The sequence below is a fragment of the Macrotis lagotis genome, chromosome X (assembly GCF_037893015.1).
Source record: "Macrotis lagotis isolate mMagLag1 chromosome X, bilby.v1.9.chrom.fasta, whole genome shotgun sequence".
In the NCBI taxonomy this organism is placed as follows: Eukaryota; Metazoa; Chordata; class Mammalia; order Peramelemorphia; family Peramelidae; genus Macrotis; species Macrotis lagotis.
This window is the reverse complement of record NC_133666.1, coordinates 403,297,913-403,316,289: the sequence shown is the minus strand read 5'-3', so window position 1 is coordinate 403,316,289 and position 18,377 is coordinate 403,297,913. Positions and strand designations below refer to the sequence as shown.

The 18,377-nt window shown below is 34.3% G+C and overlaps 1 protein-coding gene across 2 annotated transcripts in view; it reads right to left on the bottom strand.

Annotated features, from left to right (window-relative positions):
• UBE2W (ubiquitin conjugating enzyme E2 W) overlaps positions 1–18,377 on the bottom strand; it is a 113,294-nt gene that overhangs the window by 12,149 nt on the left and 82,768 nt on the right. Inside the window, exon 5 of one of the 2 annotated variants that reach the window (XM_074203680.1) lies at positions 8,948–9,023. The exons of the other annotated variant lie outside the window; for it this stretch is intronic. Within the exon in view, the coding sequence (XP_074059781.1) occupies positions 8,948–9,023 (76 nt within the window). The remainder of the gene's footprint in view (positions 1–8,947; positions 9,024–18,377) is intronic. 2 annotated transcript variants of the gene reach the window in all.

Sequence of the window (18,377 nt, the reverse complement as noted above, 5' to 3'; positions counted from 1 at the left end):
CAAAGATCAGTGAATTTGTACCTACCTTCCAGAAAGCCTGTGAACAGCCTAAGTCAGCTGATGGGCAGAGGGAGTTTAATTGTTGGAAAATTAACTTTTTCTCTAAAGTCAAGTTTGTAAAGGAGCATAAGCACCAATATAGTCTTTATATATGCTATAATCAATTCAAATGTACTATTCATACTCTACATCTTGGGTGATACTTTCTAACCTCCCAGTGTTTGCATATCACCCTCCTGAAAAATATTCATCCTCTGTCTCTTTCATATTTTTTCTGATCCCTTCCTGCCTCAAATTCCTCATAGCCCTTGAGACCATTTTCATGCTCATATATTTTTTACTAAAGGGCATACATTTTATTTCCCCTTGCAGTTAGTAAACCCTTTGAAATCAAACTTAATTTTTTTATAAACTTAAGTATTTAATGCAGGGCCTTACCCAAAGTTACTTAAAAAGACATTTAATAAATTAAATTGAGAAGGGAGTCATTAGCTATTGGGGGGAATATATATTTGGAGAACAAAGCTTACATTTGACACTAAATTGAATTATCCTTGATAATAGAAACTAGGCTACTAGGAAGTAAGAAATGAGAGGTCAACATAATTAGTTGTAAAAATCAATATGAGATTCTTTACAGGAAGATAGGACTAAGACATGAATTGTTATTGATGGTGTTTTTGTTTTTAATATCTTATTATTTTTCCAACTACATGCAACAGTAGTTTTCAAGAATTGTTTTTTTTGCAAGATTTCACATTTTAGAGTAAGAAGGAGGGGGGGGGACAGGGGGAAGAGGGGGATGTGAGTGATGGAGGAGAGGATGAACCATGGGGGGAGAGTGGTCAGATAAAACACATTTCTTTTTTTACTTCTTGCAAGGGGCTGGGATTGTATGGCCTGCTCAGGACCATGGGGCCAGGTGGATTCTGGGCCTAAGGGGTGGTATGGGGGCTCAGGGCTTCTTGGCCCCAGGGCCAGGGATCTGTCTGCTGCGCCACTCAGCTACCCTACAGCAGAGTCAGAGTGAAAGGAGAGAGAAAATATAGTACGTGGTAGTGGAGAAATACGAAAGGAGGGATCTGTGATCAGCAATGGCAATGCTGGAAAAATATGGAAGTAAATTTTGTGATGGACTTATCATAAAGAATGTGATCCACCCACAACAGAGTTATTGGTGTTGGAACAAAGACTCAAGCACATCTTTTATTATTATTATTATTTGGGGGGGGGGTGCAGGGCAAATGGGGCTGGGTGGCCTGCCTGGGGCCACATAGCAGGGTGATCCTTCAGTGTCTGAGGCCGGATTTGGCCCCGGGTGCTCCTGGCTCAAGGGCCAATGCTCTGTCCACCACCCAGCCACCCCTACTATTATTACTATTTTATTTTATTTTGCGTCTTTTTTTTCTTTTTTTTTTTTTTTTTTTGCTGGGCAGTGGGGTTCGGGTGGCTTGCATATCACATGGCTGGGTGATTGCTGGGTGTACAGGGCCAGATGCTGGCTTGGGTGCTCGTGGCTGATGCTCTGTCCATTGCTCCACCTGGCCATACCTACAATTATTACTATTATTTTTTTATTTTAATTTTTTTCTCTCCCCTTTACTTTATCGCTGAAGCAAGTCTATATTTATGGGGGGAGGGGGTATCTCATTCACTCTTAAACAAGAATATTTTACTAATGTAAAAATAACATTAATTGTACAAAATGAGAATAAATATTAAATTAAAAAAATAATAGAGTAGATTTCTGTAGTTGGCAAAAGTTCAATGATTTAGCTCACAGATGATACACATGTAGGATAATATTTAGTGATGATGACTGTTACTCTTTCAGGATGGAGTGATGATAGTGGGGCTGGGGGAAAGATCTATAGAGAATGCTAATTTCTTCATCTAAAATGAAGGACTCAGACTAAATGTTTATCTCAAGGGTCACTTTTATCTTTAAAGTCTATTCTTTTATATTTAGGAATATAAGCATTACAACTCAACAAATATTTTCATTTCATGACTGTGTGTCCTTGTGGTTGTGAGTATACTTGGTCACTGTTAAACATTTATCCTAATAAAATGTGAATCCATAAAAAAAAAGATTTCACATTTTTCTCTCTCCTTTCCTTCCCTCTTCCCCCACAGAAAGTAATCTAATATAAACTATACATGTAGAAACATGCTGAACATAGATACATATTAATCATGCTGTTAAAGAATCAAATCAAAGTGGGAAAAAATATGAAAGGAAAAAATAATACATATGAAAACTTTTAAATATCAAAATAGTAAGCTTTGGTCTGTTTTTAAACTTCATAGTTCCTTCTCTGGATATGGATGGTATTTCCAACCCAAGTCTTTCAGAATTGAGTTTTTGAGTATGATTCTCCAAAACTAAAGAGTTTGAGTATGAGGGACAGAGTGGAATGTATTCTAAAGACTCTAGACAGGGTGATATTCTTAAAAACTGAAACCATCAAAATCATGCCCATAAAGAATAGCCTATAATATATATAACAGATGCAGTCTAGCTTTACAGTTGAAGACATATCTCTTATGTCATTTATTTGTTTGATTAATGAACATATGTTGGAACAGGAAGGAATTGTCCCCATTAGCTTTTCACCTGAAGTCACATATCAAATTAAGGGCAGAAATATAGTCAAAGATTCCAAAAAAAGGATTCAGTCTTTTTTGATCAGATAATTAGAATGAGATGAAAAGATTGTGGTTCTTTCTCCCCTTTTTTTGGGAGGGAGGGAGGTTAGAGTGAGGGTGAATGGTGAGAAGATGGAAGTAATGTAAAATTATCTATCTTCTAAGAAGTAATGGTAGTGCCTAAAAGCTAGGAACCTACCTAAAATAGGATTCAGGAGATATTCAGTGAAATAAAATTTTAAAAAGTCACACTGAAGTACAACTTTAACTTAAAGCAAACAGTAGTTCACCTGAGGGAGGTTTTTCTGAACCATAGCTTAAGAAATAAGAATGAAAGTTTTTGGGTCAAAGAAAGAATACATCTGATAAGAATCTTCCTGGAATTTTCCAAATTTGAACAAAATGAATTTGGAAAAAAGATTAGGGGGGGATGGACAGGGGAACCCTGCCTCATCAAACTAAATAATACACAGATATGGTAGGAAGAACAAATAGCAAGAGAAAACAAAATTCAAGTAGAGAACCCTTAATAACAGACAAAAATAAAACATTTCATGATCAATGATGAAAACAAAAGGAAAAATAACAGTATACATGGGGGGGAGGAATAAAGTATAAAGTCAGGATTGGAAAAGGTCAAATACTTAAGACTTTTTTAAAATAGTAAAAAGAATGGATATCTCATATTAACTATATCAAATTGTTTATCATTTTAGGGAAACGGGAGAAGAGGGAGGGAGAAAAATTTGGAATTCAAAATTTTGTATATCAATGTTAATTATCTTTACATAAATTTGAAAAATAAATTATTTTTTAAAAGAATGGATGTCTAAATACTATAGTTATCTGACTGATTCAAGGAGAAAATTTCAAATCCATTATTATATTTAAGGTATAATGGTAATTAAACCACCATTCAGGAAAAAATGATAAAAAGAACTAGCTTGGTTTTATCAATAACAGATAACATTAAGCAAGATCAAGAAAATATCATACATACATAGTAATAACAATGTACAAGAACAATAAAACCACAATGAAAACTGAATTCTGGTTAACTGTATGATCAAGCCTAGTACCAAAGAGAAAAAATACACACCTTTCTCTGTAGAGTTCAGGAACTATGAATTCAAATAAGGTCCCACTTGGCTATTTGACTAATTTTGGAGAGCAACTTAACAGTCCTGTCCCCACCTCCACCCCCCAAACCACATTATCCTTTAACATTTTGCTACAGCTGTCAAAAAACCAAATAAATAAAGGGGGGGGGGGGGCAGGGTTGGCTTTCTGAGGAAGAATTAAGATAGGAATAAACTTGGAAATGAAGTATAAAATAAATAAAAGAATAATAAAATAAAGATCAATTTTTGTAAAATTTAAGTCATGTTAGACTAACTTTATTTTCTTTTTTTTTTTAAAAAGTTACTAGACCAGGAGATTGGTTTTTTTATCTATTTTAGCAAAGCAGCTGACAAAGTTTATTCTTACAAACACCACTGGGCTCTACTGCCTCCAGGATCAAATAGAAACCATAATCTGATTCCTTTCTACCTTTTTTAATCTTACTACCCCATATATATATACTCTATTTCTGTGACTCTAGCATTCTTTCTGTTCCTTACACACATTTCATCAGTTGTAAAAGCAATTCGAGCATTTTCAATGGCTATCCTCCATGCCTGAAATGCTCTCCCTTCTCTTTTCTATTTCCTGACTTCCTTGGCTTTCTTCAATGTCCAATAAAATCACATCTGCAAGAAGCCTTTTTCCAGTACTCAAAGTCAGTCTCTGCCCTCTGTGATTATCTCCAATTTATCCTGTTCTTTTTTGACATAGTTGTTTGCTTATTCTCCACCCCCACTTCATTCAAATAGATTATGAACCCCCTGAGAAAGAGGCTGTTTTTGCCTTTCTTTTTCTATCCAGTGCTTAGTACTGTGCTTTGTTCTACTCAAGGGTTCAAACTTTGTTGGATATTAACTGAGTATATTCAAATGATCAAACTATCATTTGACTTAACCTGGACATCAGACCACACTACAGTTTTACATTCCATCTAGTCATCATCTCTGCCTACCCATTTTCCACCCCTCTTTGGTATATTCCAAAAGCAAAACTTTGTTTCTTGGTCACCATACCTTATAGATAACAGTCTGTTCCTAGAGTAAGTTCCCAGAAAGGAGAGACATATCTTTTTAAAAGCAAAAAACTTTTTTTTTTTAATTTCTGGAGCTTAGCACAGTATCCAGTACACAGTAATAAATACCTCAATAAATGCCTTATGATTCATTCATTCAAGTCATGACAAACAGGGAAATTTCATTTCTTCCCTGTTAAATTTAATATATACTGGGGTAGCTAGCTGGCACAGGACACTGGTCCTGGAGTCAGGAAGACCTCAGTTCAAAACCAGCCTCGGACACTTATCTAGCTGTGTGATCATGGGCAAGTCACCTAACCCTATTACCTTGCAAAAAAAATTTAATATACACTTTTAAAATTAACAATTTCAGTTCCATATACAATCCTCTTTTGTGTTCTGAATAATGGAATGTTAGTGTTGATGACTTTTTATAATAAAGATCAAAATTATCCACATACAAATAACAAACTAACATAAATTTTAAAATATATCATCAGTGCAATAATCAGGAACAATTTGGGGCTATCTGTGAAGGAGAATACCATCTGTATCCAGAGAAAGAACTGAGGAGTTTGAACAAAGACCAAGGACTATTAACTTTAATTTAGGAAAAAAACTGATATCTTATTATGTAATCTTGCTATCTCTTATATTTTATGTTTCTTCTTTAAGGATATGATTTCTCTCTCATCACATTCAATATGGATCAATGTATACCATGGAAACAATGTAAAGACTGGCAAATTGCCTTCTGTGGGGGAGTGGGGGCAGGGAAGCAAGATTAGGGGGAAAAATTGTAAAACTCAAATAAAATCTTTAAAAAAATAAAAAATATATCTACAAAAATTTCAAAATCAATATAAACTGTGTCACAGAAGACTGACTTCCTTTTAGACAGGAGAATGCTGGTGGAACATATTTGAATTTCAGCAAGGCATTTGTCAACTTTCTTATGAAGCTGTTTTGAAAAGCATAGAGAAATGAAGTGGATAATGCAATGAGGCAAGTTTGGACTAGATGATTGAAAGATCCAATAAGTGCTGATTAATGGATTTATGTCCACCTGACAAAGGGTCTCTTGAGGCAAGTTACAAAGCCCAGTTTTCCTGAATATTTTTAAAAACAATAATCTAAAATCATTGAAATGCTTATCAAATCTGAAAAATGACATGGGGTTAAAATGGTTTTTGCCAATACATGATAGTTTGACAGAATCAGAATCCAAAAGATGGAATGATTGGAATGATGAGATGAAAAATTAAAGAAAATTACAGGCATAAAAATAAGTCCTGGACATCAGTTTCAAAGGACTATAAAAAGGATGAGAATAATGTGAAATATGCCTAAAAAGAAGGGAAAAAAATTTAAGAGACTTGATGACTAAAAAGCTCAATGAGAGTGATGACATTCAAAACAGCTAAAATAGACTTCATCTGCTTTAAGAAAAGTATAATGCCCAGAGCAAAGATTATAAGTTATAAAGTGTTATATAAATGTTAAGCTAATATGATGGTCTCATGGTACTCTGACCCAGACAGATCACATCTGAAACAGTGTAAATAGTTCTGTATGCCATATTTAATAAGAGGCATTAACAATCTGGAGCAGTGGGTTGTAACAAAAAAAAATCTTCTGAAGGAATCATGGCTGTTTAACCTTAAGAAAAGGTTTTAAGAAGAATGCTTATCTCTGGAGGAAAATTACTAGTTTCAAATAGATGGAAATTACATGGAGGTGAATTTCTAACTCAGTATAAGAAAGAACTTACTAACATTTAGAGGTGTGCAAAAGTCATAAAGGTGGCCTTAAAAGGAATAAGTTTTTTGGCCACTGAAAATTTTTAGACATAGGACAATCTCTTCTAGGGATGCTAGAGCTTAATTATGGCTTACATTTATATTTTGCCTAAAAGTTAAATAAGATTAACTTTAATATTCATTCCCTTTCAATTCTGTAGTTCTATGATAAGAAGACTAAGACTAAATATGGTAGTCTTCTTAAAAGTAAAATACAAAAAACTTCCAGATAAACATCAACAATTACTTTTTTGTGGGGAGGAGTTAAGTGACTTGCCCAGGGACTCATAGCTGTAAATGTCTGAGGGAATGTTTGCACTTAAGTCCTCTAACTCCAGTGTTCTATTCACTGCACCACTTTGTTGCCCCAATAATTACTTTTTAAACAGCAAAAACAAAATCTGAAAAAACAGGAAAACTTTTTACCATTTCAATATCCTTGTAATTATGTATACATAATTTTTATATCAAAATCTCAACACATTCTAGCATTAATTGTGATTAACTGATACACTTATAGATTATAGTACTGAAATGTTACCATAGTAATCTCGGAGTAAAATTTTTAAGAGTAGGAACTCCAACTCCTTGAATGAAGAACATAAATTTATTCAAGCAGCAGTAAAATCATATTTGTCCTTGGTTAACTGCAAATTGACTCCTCTTCCCAAGTTCAAAGCTGACTTCAGACACTTATTAGTGGTGTGACTCTGGGCAAGTCACTTAACCCTGATTAGCTCAGTTTCCTCATTGGTAAAATGAGCTGGTGAAGGAAATAGCAAAGCACTCCAGTATCTTTGCCTAGAAAGCACCGAGTAAGGTAACAAAGAGCCAAACAAAAACTGAAAATAAATGAACAATGTTAAAGTCTAATCCCAAATGATGAAATTCTACTTTTCAGGCAAACATGCAGTCTTGAAGAGTCCTTGACCCAGAGGAGTTACATGGGATAGGTTTTAAAATTCTACTGTTTCTCAAAACAGCAAAAGATGGAAGATCTCTCTCCCCACCAAAATGGACAATAACTCCTGCCTAACCCAGAGCCATTATAATGTAACATAAAATGAAGCTGTGAAGGACACAAAGGTCTTCCTGGAAAACTTTTTTTCAAATGTACTGGAAGAGAAAAGCCATGGGGCTCTTTTCTTGGTGTCACTTATCTTACTCTTCAGAAACTGTTTACTAATTCCCCAAATGGGGATAACAACTGACTCACATGGCTGGGAGGGAAATGCTTAGTGAAATTTGTAGTGACAAAATTATGAATAGATGATTACTTCTCACAAAATTATGACTCAATCATTTAAGCACACCCATTGGACAAAAAGTTTCCACTCAGTGTAACAGATTTTTAAATAAAATGGTCATATAAATAATTTGATTCTAGAATTTCCACTGCTTTTTAGCTTAGTAAAAGAAGACAACTATGAAGGAAACATTAATTTCAAGATTATACAACATAAAATTATTATTAGATTTCAAATAGATTATCACATAATTAGATACAAATAATTTTCTATACACATATAAGCCAGAAAAAATCCAAACATTAACATAATCCTATCAACTTAAACAAGGAGAAAAAGAATGAGGACTTAAAACTTATGGACATTAAAAATAATTTAGAAAGTACTATACTTAAGCAGCACTCTTGAGGGAAGCAGCAATGAGAGAAAAAAGTTTATATTTAATAAGCTACCTTAAACTTATTTTTTCTACGAAATTATCTACTTTACTTTACATCAAATGAAAAATAGAGCATCAACACTAAAAAAGAATGTTTTACTTATAAAAGCAAACATCCCTCCCCCACCAACATTATTTCTAATATGAGTTAAAAATTTGCAAAGGGATTTTTTCTCTTTTTATACATATGGCAAATGTTCAAAACATTAACATTATTTTATTTGTTCATAATAGCTAGCATTTCTATAGAATTTTAAAATTTGCAAACAACTGTATGAATATCTCATTTGAGCTTTATAACACTGGAAAGTAGGTACTATTATTATCTTCATTTTAGAGAGGAGACTGAGTTGCTAGAGATGATAATGTTAGCCAGATATGAATCTAGGTCTTCCTGAATCCAAGTTCAGTGTTCTATCCAGTGCCTTAACATAGTTCCTTTGGATGATAGTTATCTATTTTTGCTCACCAATTGGAATCCTAAGTCTTTCATCCCCCTCAACATGCAAAAAAGAGATGTAAAATAGCGAAAAGAATTGCAGCTAAAATAATTCTTTACACATCATAGATTAAGGATTTCAAACCTTAAATCCCTTCCTACTAACTTGAATGTATATAATTCTTCTTGAAATGTTATTTTTAAAAGAAAAATCATTTCAAATTGGATGCTTACCATGATACCACCACTTTGTTTTCTTTGGATTCTTGTTACATGTTCTTACATAGAAAGAATTATCTGGTGGTCGCCTCTGAAACCAGAAAGTTTAAATGGATAAAATAAATAACTAAAAAAAAAAGAAATTAAATGAAATATTCTGAATAATCCTTAATTATATAAAATCTGTTTATGTTTAGAGGATGGACATGAAATAAAAATGTTTCTGCATGTGATAATGACACAAGGCAAAAGAAGAGAAAGCTTTATATTTTGGGAAATTATACTATTGGTAACTAAATTGTTTAAATTTATATGTGATTTACCTGGTTTTTTTTGTGTGGTTAAAAAAGAGATAAGCACATTAGAGAAGAGTCAATACGGAATAGAGAATCATATTTCAGCCATATGCATGGAAGAAAACACACACACACACACACACACACACACACACACACACACACACAGACATTCATTCATTCATCTATAAAGGAAGAAATCAAAAAACTATAATGACAATTCCTTATTGCCCCTTTGTAAAGAACTGACTTCATTCTAACTTTTTTAATGTCTTAACACCCAATAACAATGAGAACCATTTAAAGCAATGAAGTACTACAATGTGATGCTATCAAGAATGTCATAAGACACCAAATCTTCCATACTGTGTTATTCTCTATATAAGTGGGAAGTAGCTCATAGTAAAGAATAAAAGGGGAAAAATGACCTTTGTCAGGATTTCCATATTTTACAAAACCGTCAAATAGCAGACCAGGAGCCTTAGGTAACTGTCACAAGCTCCTGGAATTTGGGGAAAATTAACAAAGTCAAAAAACTTACAGGAAAAATAGTGAACCTAAGAACAATTAAGGAAGAAGTGAAACGTGAAAAACTTAACACCAATCAGAAGAATTATGTCCAAGTTCAAGGTTCTAGATATAAAGCTCTGGGAAATGATACTTATAAGCAATGATGGTAGTTTGGGAGAATGTTCTTCCTCCTCCCTGCTTTCATGGCAACTAACTACCTCATATCTTCAATTTGACTAATTTTTCCCATAACCTATAATTTCCTATTAAAAATTACATATTTAGAAATTATACATATCAATTTCTGAGTTAAAAAGGGAATCATATATTTATACAGACATATATTTACATTATGTGCATGTGTATATACATACACACACACACTTAAATATTTTAAGGAACAGGTAATTCAAGGTCTTTTCTTATTTTTATCTTAAGTTTAAAATGATAGCTCTGTGTGGCATCAATAAAGAAATGGGAAACTATTTTTGTAAATTACAGTACATTCATAGAACTGTAAAGGAAGGAAATAGTGAAGAGGAGAAATATCCCCACTCTAAATTAGTATAGTATAACTTTTACTTTTAAAGCACTCTCACATTTATCTCCTTTGATACTTAAGACAAATAATTTTAAAGGAAGGGCTGTGAATAAGCATAAATGGGCAAAAAAATCTGTCTTAAATTTGAAAATGAGGAAAATAAAGCAAAGCCTAAATGACTTATTCAATAATACTAAATTGTCTGTGCAAGTATTTATCATTCAAGAGAATTATAGAAAAAATAAGAATGAAACTAGGAATTTGAAAACATTTCAGAATGAAATTGACTCCACATTAAAGTTGTTATCCAGGTAAACATAGTTTTTACAGAAAACTATTTAAAGCACTATAACATACCTTTTTAAGTATCAATATTTTGATCATTGTCAAGGTAATCCTAATAAATCACATTTCCTAGACTTAGAAGAAATGTATTTGGCCTTCTTGGAATGACTCAGTCATTATGAATACTCATTATGTCTTGAGCATGAACACACAGTTTTGCCTATCCTAGTTTTTTCCTCTTCCATCATTCACTTCCTCTAATAGATCTCTTTCCCCTCTAATAGTTCTCTTTCCTTTCTTCCTTCTCTCCCAAACTCCTCTTAATTTAAGTGCTTTCAATTTGCTAAGGAAGATGGAAATCAGAAAATCAATCTTCCTAATAATTCTGTATTAAATGAAGGTAACTAAGGCTTTGAGTAAAAGGTCTATTGGACCTCCTGTGGAGCAAAGTGCTTTAGTTCCAGAACTTGCAATAGTATTTTGAATGTTCAAAAGCTTTCTTGCTTTACTTGGTTTGGGGCCACTATTCAAAAGTCTGATGATGCCAGAAACCTGATCTCCAACTAAGCTAGATGTTATTTAACTCTTTCTTCAGCTGTCCATGCCAAAGCATGAAAAGATAACTTTTTGATAATTAAAAAAAATAAGCTTATTAGCATATATGTCATATGCAAATAGGACATTAATTTTGGTGAGTGTCAAATGATCAAATGAAATGAATGCTGAGGAAGACAACAAGAATTAGAGAAAGTTCTATGAATTATAGGCCATTATTTTCTAGTTTTTAATGGGAACAATGATCTCTTACCTGAATTCTAGATAATTAACAACCATCCCTGACTTTTAAGCACTTCTGAGCTAATGTAACAAGTTACCTAGAGGACATTTCAAATGAGTTGTCCCACAGGCACCTCAAATTCAACATCTCTGAAACAGAACTCATTATCCAACTATCCTATTTCTATTGGGAGACATTGCACTATCCTTGAAGAGATACCTAAGAGATACCTTCAACAGGAAGCCAAGCCTTTTAAATTCTATCTCTCCATTATCTCTACTTTTCAATTCTTTCAACTCACATGGCCAATATAATTCATGCCTTCATATTCTCTTGCCTGGACTACTCCAAGAGCTTTCCCTGATTAAAATCTCTCTTTTTGAATCGATCTTCCACACAGCTGCTGGTGATGTTTTGGCAACTTACTTTCTATTCCACTTCCCTGATCAGAAAGCTCCAATGTTTCCTTATCACCCCTTTCTGTTCCATCTTATATTTTTTGCAATCTGATTCCTGCCTGTTTTCCTAGGCTTGTTCTATGTTCTTCCTTCATTGTTGTTCCAAGTATATGACTATCTTCCAACTCTATGACATTGTATGTCATAGAATTTATTCCTTCCTCTTAGAATCTTTGGCTTACTTAAAAACTTGACTCCAGGGCCTTTTGCATTCCTGATCTTCCCAGCTACCATTGTCACCCTAAATTATTTTGTAAAATCTTTCATATTTGCTTATATATGTACCTATTCTGTCCCCCTAGTATCAAACTAGTTTATTAAGGGCAAGAGCTCCTGTTTTTGTCTTTGTGTTCTAGTGACTAGAACAATTTTAATGTTTAATTGATGCTAATTGTTTCACTTCTCTCATCCTTTCCATCTTCAAAGATTCTAAATTGGACCCCCCCAATCAATAACTTCATCTTCTCACAAGGCCAACTATTACTTTTATTTGAATGACTCCTAATTCCCAAGTCCAACTTCTCCTCCAAGAATTAATGTCTTGCTCACTGAATATCTCCAACGAAGTAATTAACAGCCTAGATCTCAGATTGAACATGAGCATAACTCAACTGCTTTTCCTTCAAACCTGTCCTTCCTGTCATCCCTAATTTCTGTTAATTACACTATTTTACCAGTCACATGTTTAACTTTGACATCATTTGAATTTTCCTGTCTGCACACATTTATCAATATTTGACAAATTCTTTCATTCCTGTCTCCTTTACTGTATTCATGCCCATTCTCACCACTCCCTCATCACTCAATATTTGTCTTAGTCCTTATTCTTCTCACTTGGTATTAACGAATAGTCTCCCAAACTAAATTCCCTGCCTTTGAGTTGCCACCTCCTTCCATGATACACAGTCCTGGTTATGGTCACTTTCCAATTTTAAAAACTTGTAATTCAAATAAATTGACACTCATAAAGCATATCTGATGGAAAAGATACTGTGCTAGTGCTGGGGATACAAATATAAAACATATTCCAAAAGTTTCTAACTCCTTAAGTGAAGTTTAAGCAACGTAATTCTCTACAATCTAGCTCCAACCTTCTCTCTCTCTCTCTCTCTCTCTCTCTCTCTCTCTCTCTCTCTCTCTCTCCCCCCCCGTCTCCCTCTTCTCCCTCTCCCTCCTCTTTCTCCCTCTCTCTCTCCCCATCTCCCTCTTCCTTCCCCTCTCCGCCCCCCTCTCCCTCCACATTTTATGGTACCTTAACTAGGAAATTCATCTCAATTTTTCCCAATTCTGTGGCCATTGCAGAAACACTCCATCAACCTTGTACCTAGAATGCTCTCTTTTCCTTGCTCCCATTTCTACCTTTTGAAATCCTCAAAGCCCAGTTCAAATGTTTTCTATGTTCAAATGTCTTCTATGTTGTGAAGCCTTTTATCCTTCCACTAAAAACAACCTTTCCTTAAATCTTCCATAGCATTTAGTTTGACCTCCCTCATGCACTTATTTCTATATTCTATTTCAGAAAATCATAGGATCACACTACAGAGCTGTCATGTGGTCCAATCCTTTCATTTTACAGGTGCGGAAAGTAAAGATAATAGAAGTTGGATAACTTTCCCAAGCTCACATGGCTAGCAAGAGATGTGATATTTGAGCTCTGACTCCAAATTCATAGCTATTTGTACACTACTATGTCTTTTGCACTTATCCATCTCCTTTATCATACTATAGGGAATGGATTATACTATCTATTTTTCTATCACTACATTTAGCACAGTACCTTGTATAAAACAAGCATGTTTATGAATTTGAGTCTCCCAGATTTTAAAATGTAAAAGCAGCTGAAAGCAAATATCAAAGTTAACTCCAATCACCAAAATAATGCTGTTTTTCCTTTAAAATTTCACTTGATTTTCCTTTTCTATTCCCATTTTCCATACTTAGATTGCTTCTTCTTTAAGATAAATTTTGCCCATAATTTGCTTTTCAACATCAGCCTATTAAAAAAAACTTACTATGAATTCCTATTTTTCAGTAAGTTTTCAAGTCGATTTGACTTTATATCCCACTAATAACTAGATCAAGAAAATTAAAACGGCAAAGACCTTAGGAATCAACTAGTCTGAATTTTCATTTTAATGATGACTCGACACATCTATTTTTTTATCAGGATGTTTTTGTTCCTTGCTCTCTTCTTTATGATTCAAAATCCTACATATTATAGTAACTATTTATAGTTAATCTCAGCATATGTTGATCATTTCCTACTTGTAAGTCTTGCATCTTAGAAAATGTTAATTCCAAATGCAAAACTCTAACTAAAAAGGAAGCTGGCAAGGGATTGACGTTGGGTAGGCTTAAATGAAATGTCTTGAAAGACTTGAGCAGAAAGACAAAGAGACATGGTTGATAAGGCAGAGGTATAATAAGAAGCTAGCAAGGTAAGGAAAAAAGAAATTCAATGTGCCTAAAGAGTTAAGGCATTCAAACAAGCAATTGTTGAACACAGCAGTTCTTTTTTGGAGGACAGGAAGAATTTTGCAGTAACCAGCATCAAGCAAGATGCATGTATTTTGACAAAGCTATGTGACTCAAAATGCAGACTATTTTAAACTCTAAAAAGGTAAAAATAAAAGACTGCAAGGAACCTCCACTCTCCAGCTTATGAGGGAAAATAAGGCACTCCCTTTAAAAAGAAGAAAAAGAGAGAAACGGGAATCCTGAATGCATAAGTGAACACTTGGAACTAATCAACAAATAGGAGGTTATTCATAAAGAACATTCCTCTAGAGGAAGCAAATGCTTGAAACATCTATGATGCCTATCTACTGGTGTCAGGTGAGAAAGCAAGGATGAGAAAAGAGGAAGAGAAGATAATTGTGCCAGACACTCTGCTAAGTACTTTATAAATATTTCATATGACTCATAACTCTGCAAGGGAGGGATTATTATTATCAATCCCATTTTACAGTTAAGGCAAAGGTTAAATGACTTACCCAATATCACAGTGTCAATAATTGCTAAGGTCATATTTAAATTCAGGTCACCTAATCACCTCCAAGTAGTAATGGCAGGTCAGCAGATTTTCTACTTTGCTGGAATATACAGTCAATATATGTCTGAATTTTCCAAAATCTGTCATATCTTGTGCTTCACATGAGCACAGATAAAACTGACAGAAGTAACCTAAAAACCACTGTTAAATATTACAAAATCTTAGGCAAGAAATTGAAGATGATAGGGGATGTAAAGTTTTTATCACTGCTACTCACTAGAACCAAGGAAAGTAGAAGAAAAAAGGCAAATTTGGGAAGGGAGAAGCTGGTTAAGAAGAGGCTAAAACAAAGGAATGACAGACTCCAGGCTAAGGATAAAGTAATTAAACAAGATATAGAAATAAAATATTTGTCTGAAATTTTGGAAACATAATCAAATTTCATTTGAAACTAAAAAAGGAGGCAAATAATTGTATTCATGTATAACAAAAATCTAGATAATATAGAAAATAGCTGCAAAAAGCTTTGTGCATATCCAAAAGTTCCAGGAGATAAAAATCCAAGAAAAGAGCCATTAATAAAAGCCATGATTTCAAATGTCTACAAAGAAATGTACAAGTGTGGCATAACAAGTAATGAGATTCATATCTAGAATAGGGCTCTGGGAGAATATATTCATCCAAATGAAAAAACAGGTAAGAGGAGATCTGGAATTGGGTTTGAGGCCTCTTGACCCCAAGGGCAGTACTCTGTCCACTGGGCCACTTGGCTACCCCACAGCACATTTTTGAAAATGGACAGAATGAAAAGAGAGAGAAAATATAATAGATGGTAGTGGGGAGAAATGGAAGGAGGGAATTACAATCAGCAACAACAACTATGGAAAAACATGGAAGTAATTACTATGATGGACTTATGATAAAGAAAGTGATCCACCCAAGACAGAGTTGATGGTATCAGAACAGACTGAAAGATATTTTTTTTCTTTCTTTTACTTTATTTCTCATGAGGTTTTACATTTTTGTGGGGGAGTGGTATTATGTTTACTCTTACACAAGAATATTTTAGTAATGTGTAAATAAATTAAAGAAAAATTTTTTAAAATGGAAGGGAAAGGGAAGGGTAGGTGGCACAGTGGATAGAGCACCGGCCCTGGAGTCAGGAGTACCTGAGTTCAAATCCAGCCTCAGACACTTAATAATCACCTAGCTGTGTGGCCGTGGGCAAGCCACTTAACCCCATTTGCCTTGCAAAAACCTAAATAAATAAATGAAAAAAAATAAATGAAATTTTAAAAGATGAAATAAAAATGGAGGAGAAAAAAAAAGTTAAACCCACATTAAGAAATCCAGGGGGCAGCTAGGTGATGTGGTGGATAGAGCACTGGCCCTAGAGTCAGGAGTAACTGAGTTCAAATCTGGCCTCAGACACTTAATAATTACTTAGCTGTGTGTCCTTGGGCAAGCCACTTAACCCCATTGCCTCTCCCCCCCAAAAAACACCCTAATAAAAAAGAAAAAAGAAATCCAGGAAACAGTGGAGAGTTATTTGGTTTAAAATCAAGAGAGGTAGAAAGAGATATATTTAAGCATCAAAATATGCTATAGACTATTTGGAGAGAAGAAAATACAGAGGAGTTTAATAAATAGATCCCAATCCTGGCAGAGACACATGATGGGGGAACTTCAATTATTTAAGTATCTGCCAAAGGCAAAGCAGATGATTTTGAGTTGCCTAAATTACAATCTCATTTTTTGAAAAAAACTAAAAAAAGGAAATTCTGTTCTGCATCTTATGGTTACTAAAAAAAAGAGAATGAGAAATAGGGTAGAGAAGATAGAAATCTTAGAGGCAAGTGACCTCCAAGTCACCAAGTGAGAAAAACTACGTAGGATATCAAAAATGAAAACTAAGTCTAAGAAGAATGGGAGTCCAGCTCAATAAGGTTGGGAATTTCTCAAGAATACAATTCTGCAGATATAATACGTATTCTAAAGAGAAAATGAAAGTCTATAAAACTATATGTGGATGCAAAGGAAATTTACCAATTAACTTAGGTTTTTCAAATGACATATAGAGAAGATAGAAATAAAGACAGGTAAAAAGAATGGATGGATATCCAAAATACAAAAAGATACTGTAAAAAGTGGTGTCAAGAGATTTGAATCTCTAGGCTCTGTCCCCCCCCCCAAAAAAAATGAGAGAATCCTGGCCAGGGATGGAACATATCAAAAAAAGGGATTGTTAAGAATTATTTTGCCTGGGGGTGGCTAGGTGGTGCAGTGGATAGAGCACTGGCCCTGGAATCAGGACTACCTGAGTTCAAATCCGGCCTCAGACACTTAATAATTACCTAGTTGTGTGGTCTTGGGCAAACCACTTAACCCTATTGCCTTGCAACGCCCCCCCCCCAAAATAATTATTTTGGCTGGCTTTTGAAAAAAAAATTGCTAAGTATAAAATCAGGGAGGTAAAAACAGATAATACTTTGCCTGAAAACGATCAGAGGATTTTAGCAGGTAGCAAACTCAAAAGATGCAACAGGGCAGGCAATGTGACAGACAGGATTATGATGGATTCAATGTTCAGGTGAGATTATAGTACTGATGTGTTGCACTGGTCACTATTATAACTACAATATGAAGTACAGTGTTCAGTTCTGGGCACAACATTTTATGAAATTAAAAAAGAGGGCCACCAGGGAGGTAAAGGACCTCAAATTACTACCATACCAAGATCAGCTGAAGAAAATTGGGAAATTAACCTAGAAAAGATTTATCGTTATTGTGGCAAAAGAGTTTGGTGGAAAAGAACTTGATAACTTTCTTTAAGTTATCATGTACTGGAAGCATGGAAGAGGAATGAGGGTAGAACTAGGGAGAAACTTCCCAACAATTAATACTATTCAAAAATGGAAGTTACTGCTTCAAAAGATGACGGCCTCCTCATTAGAGATTTTCTGACAAAGCATGGATTACCATCTGACAGGTATTCTATAGAGGAGATTTCAGTTTAGGTACAGGTTGATCTAGACGGCCCCTAAACCCCTACAACTCAGATCAGTTTTGTAAATGAGCCCAAGAAGGATCAAAATACTCAGTCTGAAGATAAGGAAGCACAAGCTCCTGCATCTAAAGACTCCAAGAAAAACTGAAATTGGGCTCAGGCTATGACAGAGCTCAAAAAAAGACTTTGAAAATCAAATGAGGGAGTTAGAAGAAAAACTGGGAAAAGAAATGAGATGCAGGGAAAACATGAAAATGAAGTCAGCAGGTTAGTCAAGGAAATCAAAAAAAATGCTGAAGAAAATAGCATGCTAAAAACCAGCTTAGGTCAAATGGATAAAACAGTTCAAAAAGTTATTGAGGAGAAGAATGCTTTAAAAAGAAGAATTGGCCAGATGGAAAAAGAAATAAGAAAGCTCTCTGAGGAAAATAAATTCTTCAGACAAAGAATAGAACTCAGGGAGATTCATGAATTTACGAGAAATCAGGACTCAATACTTCAAAACCAAAAGAATGAAAAATTAGAAGAAAATGTGAAACATCTCATTGAAAAAACAACTGATATGGAAAACAGATTTA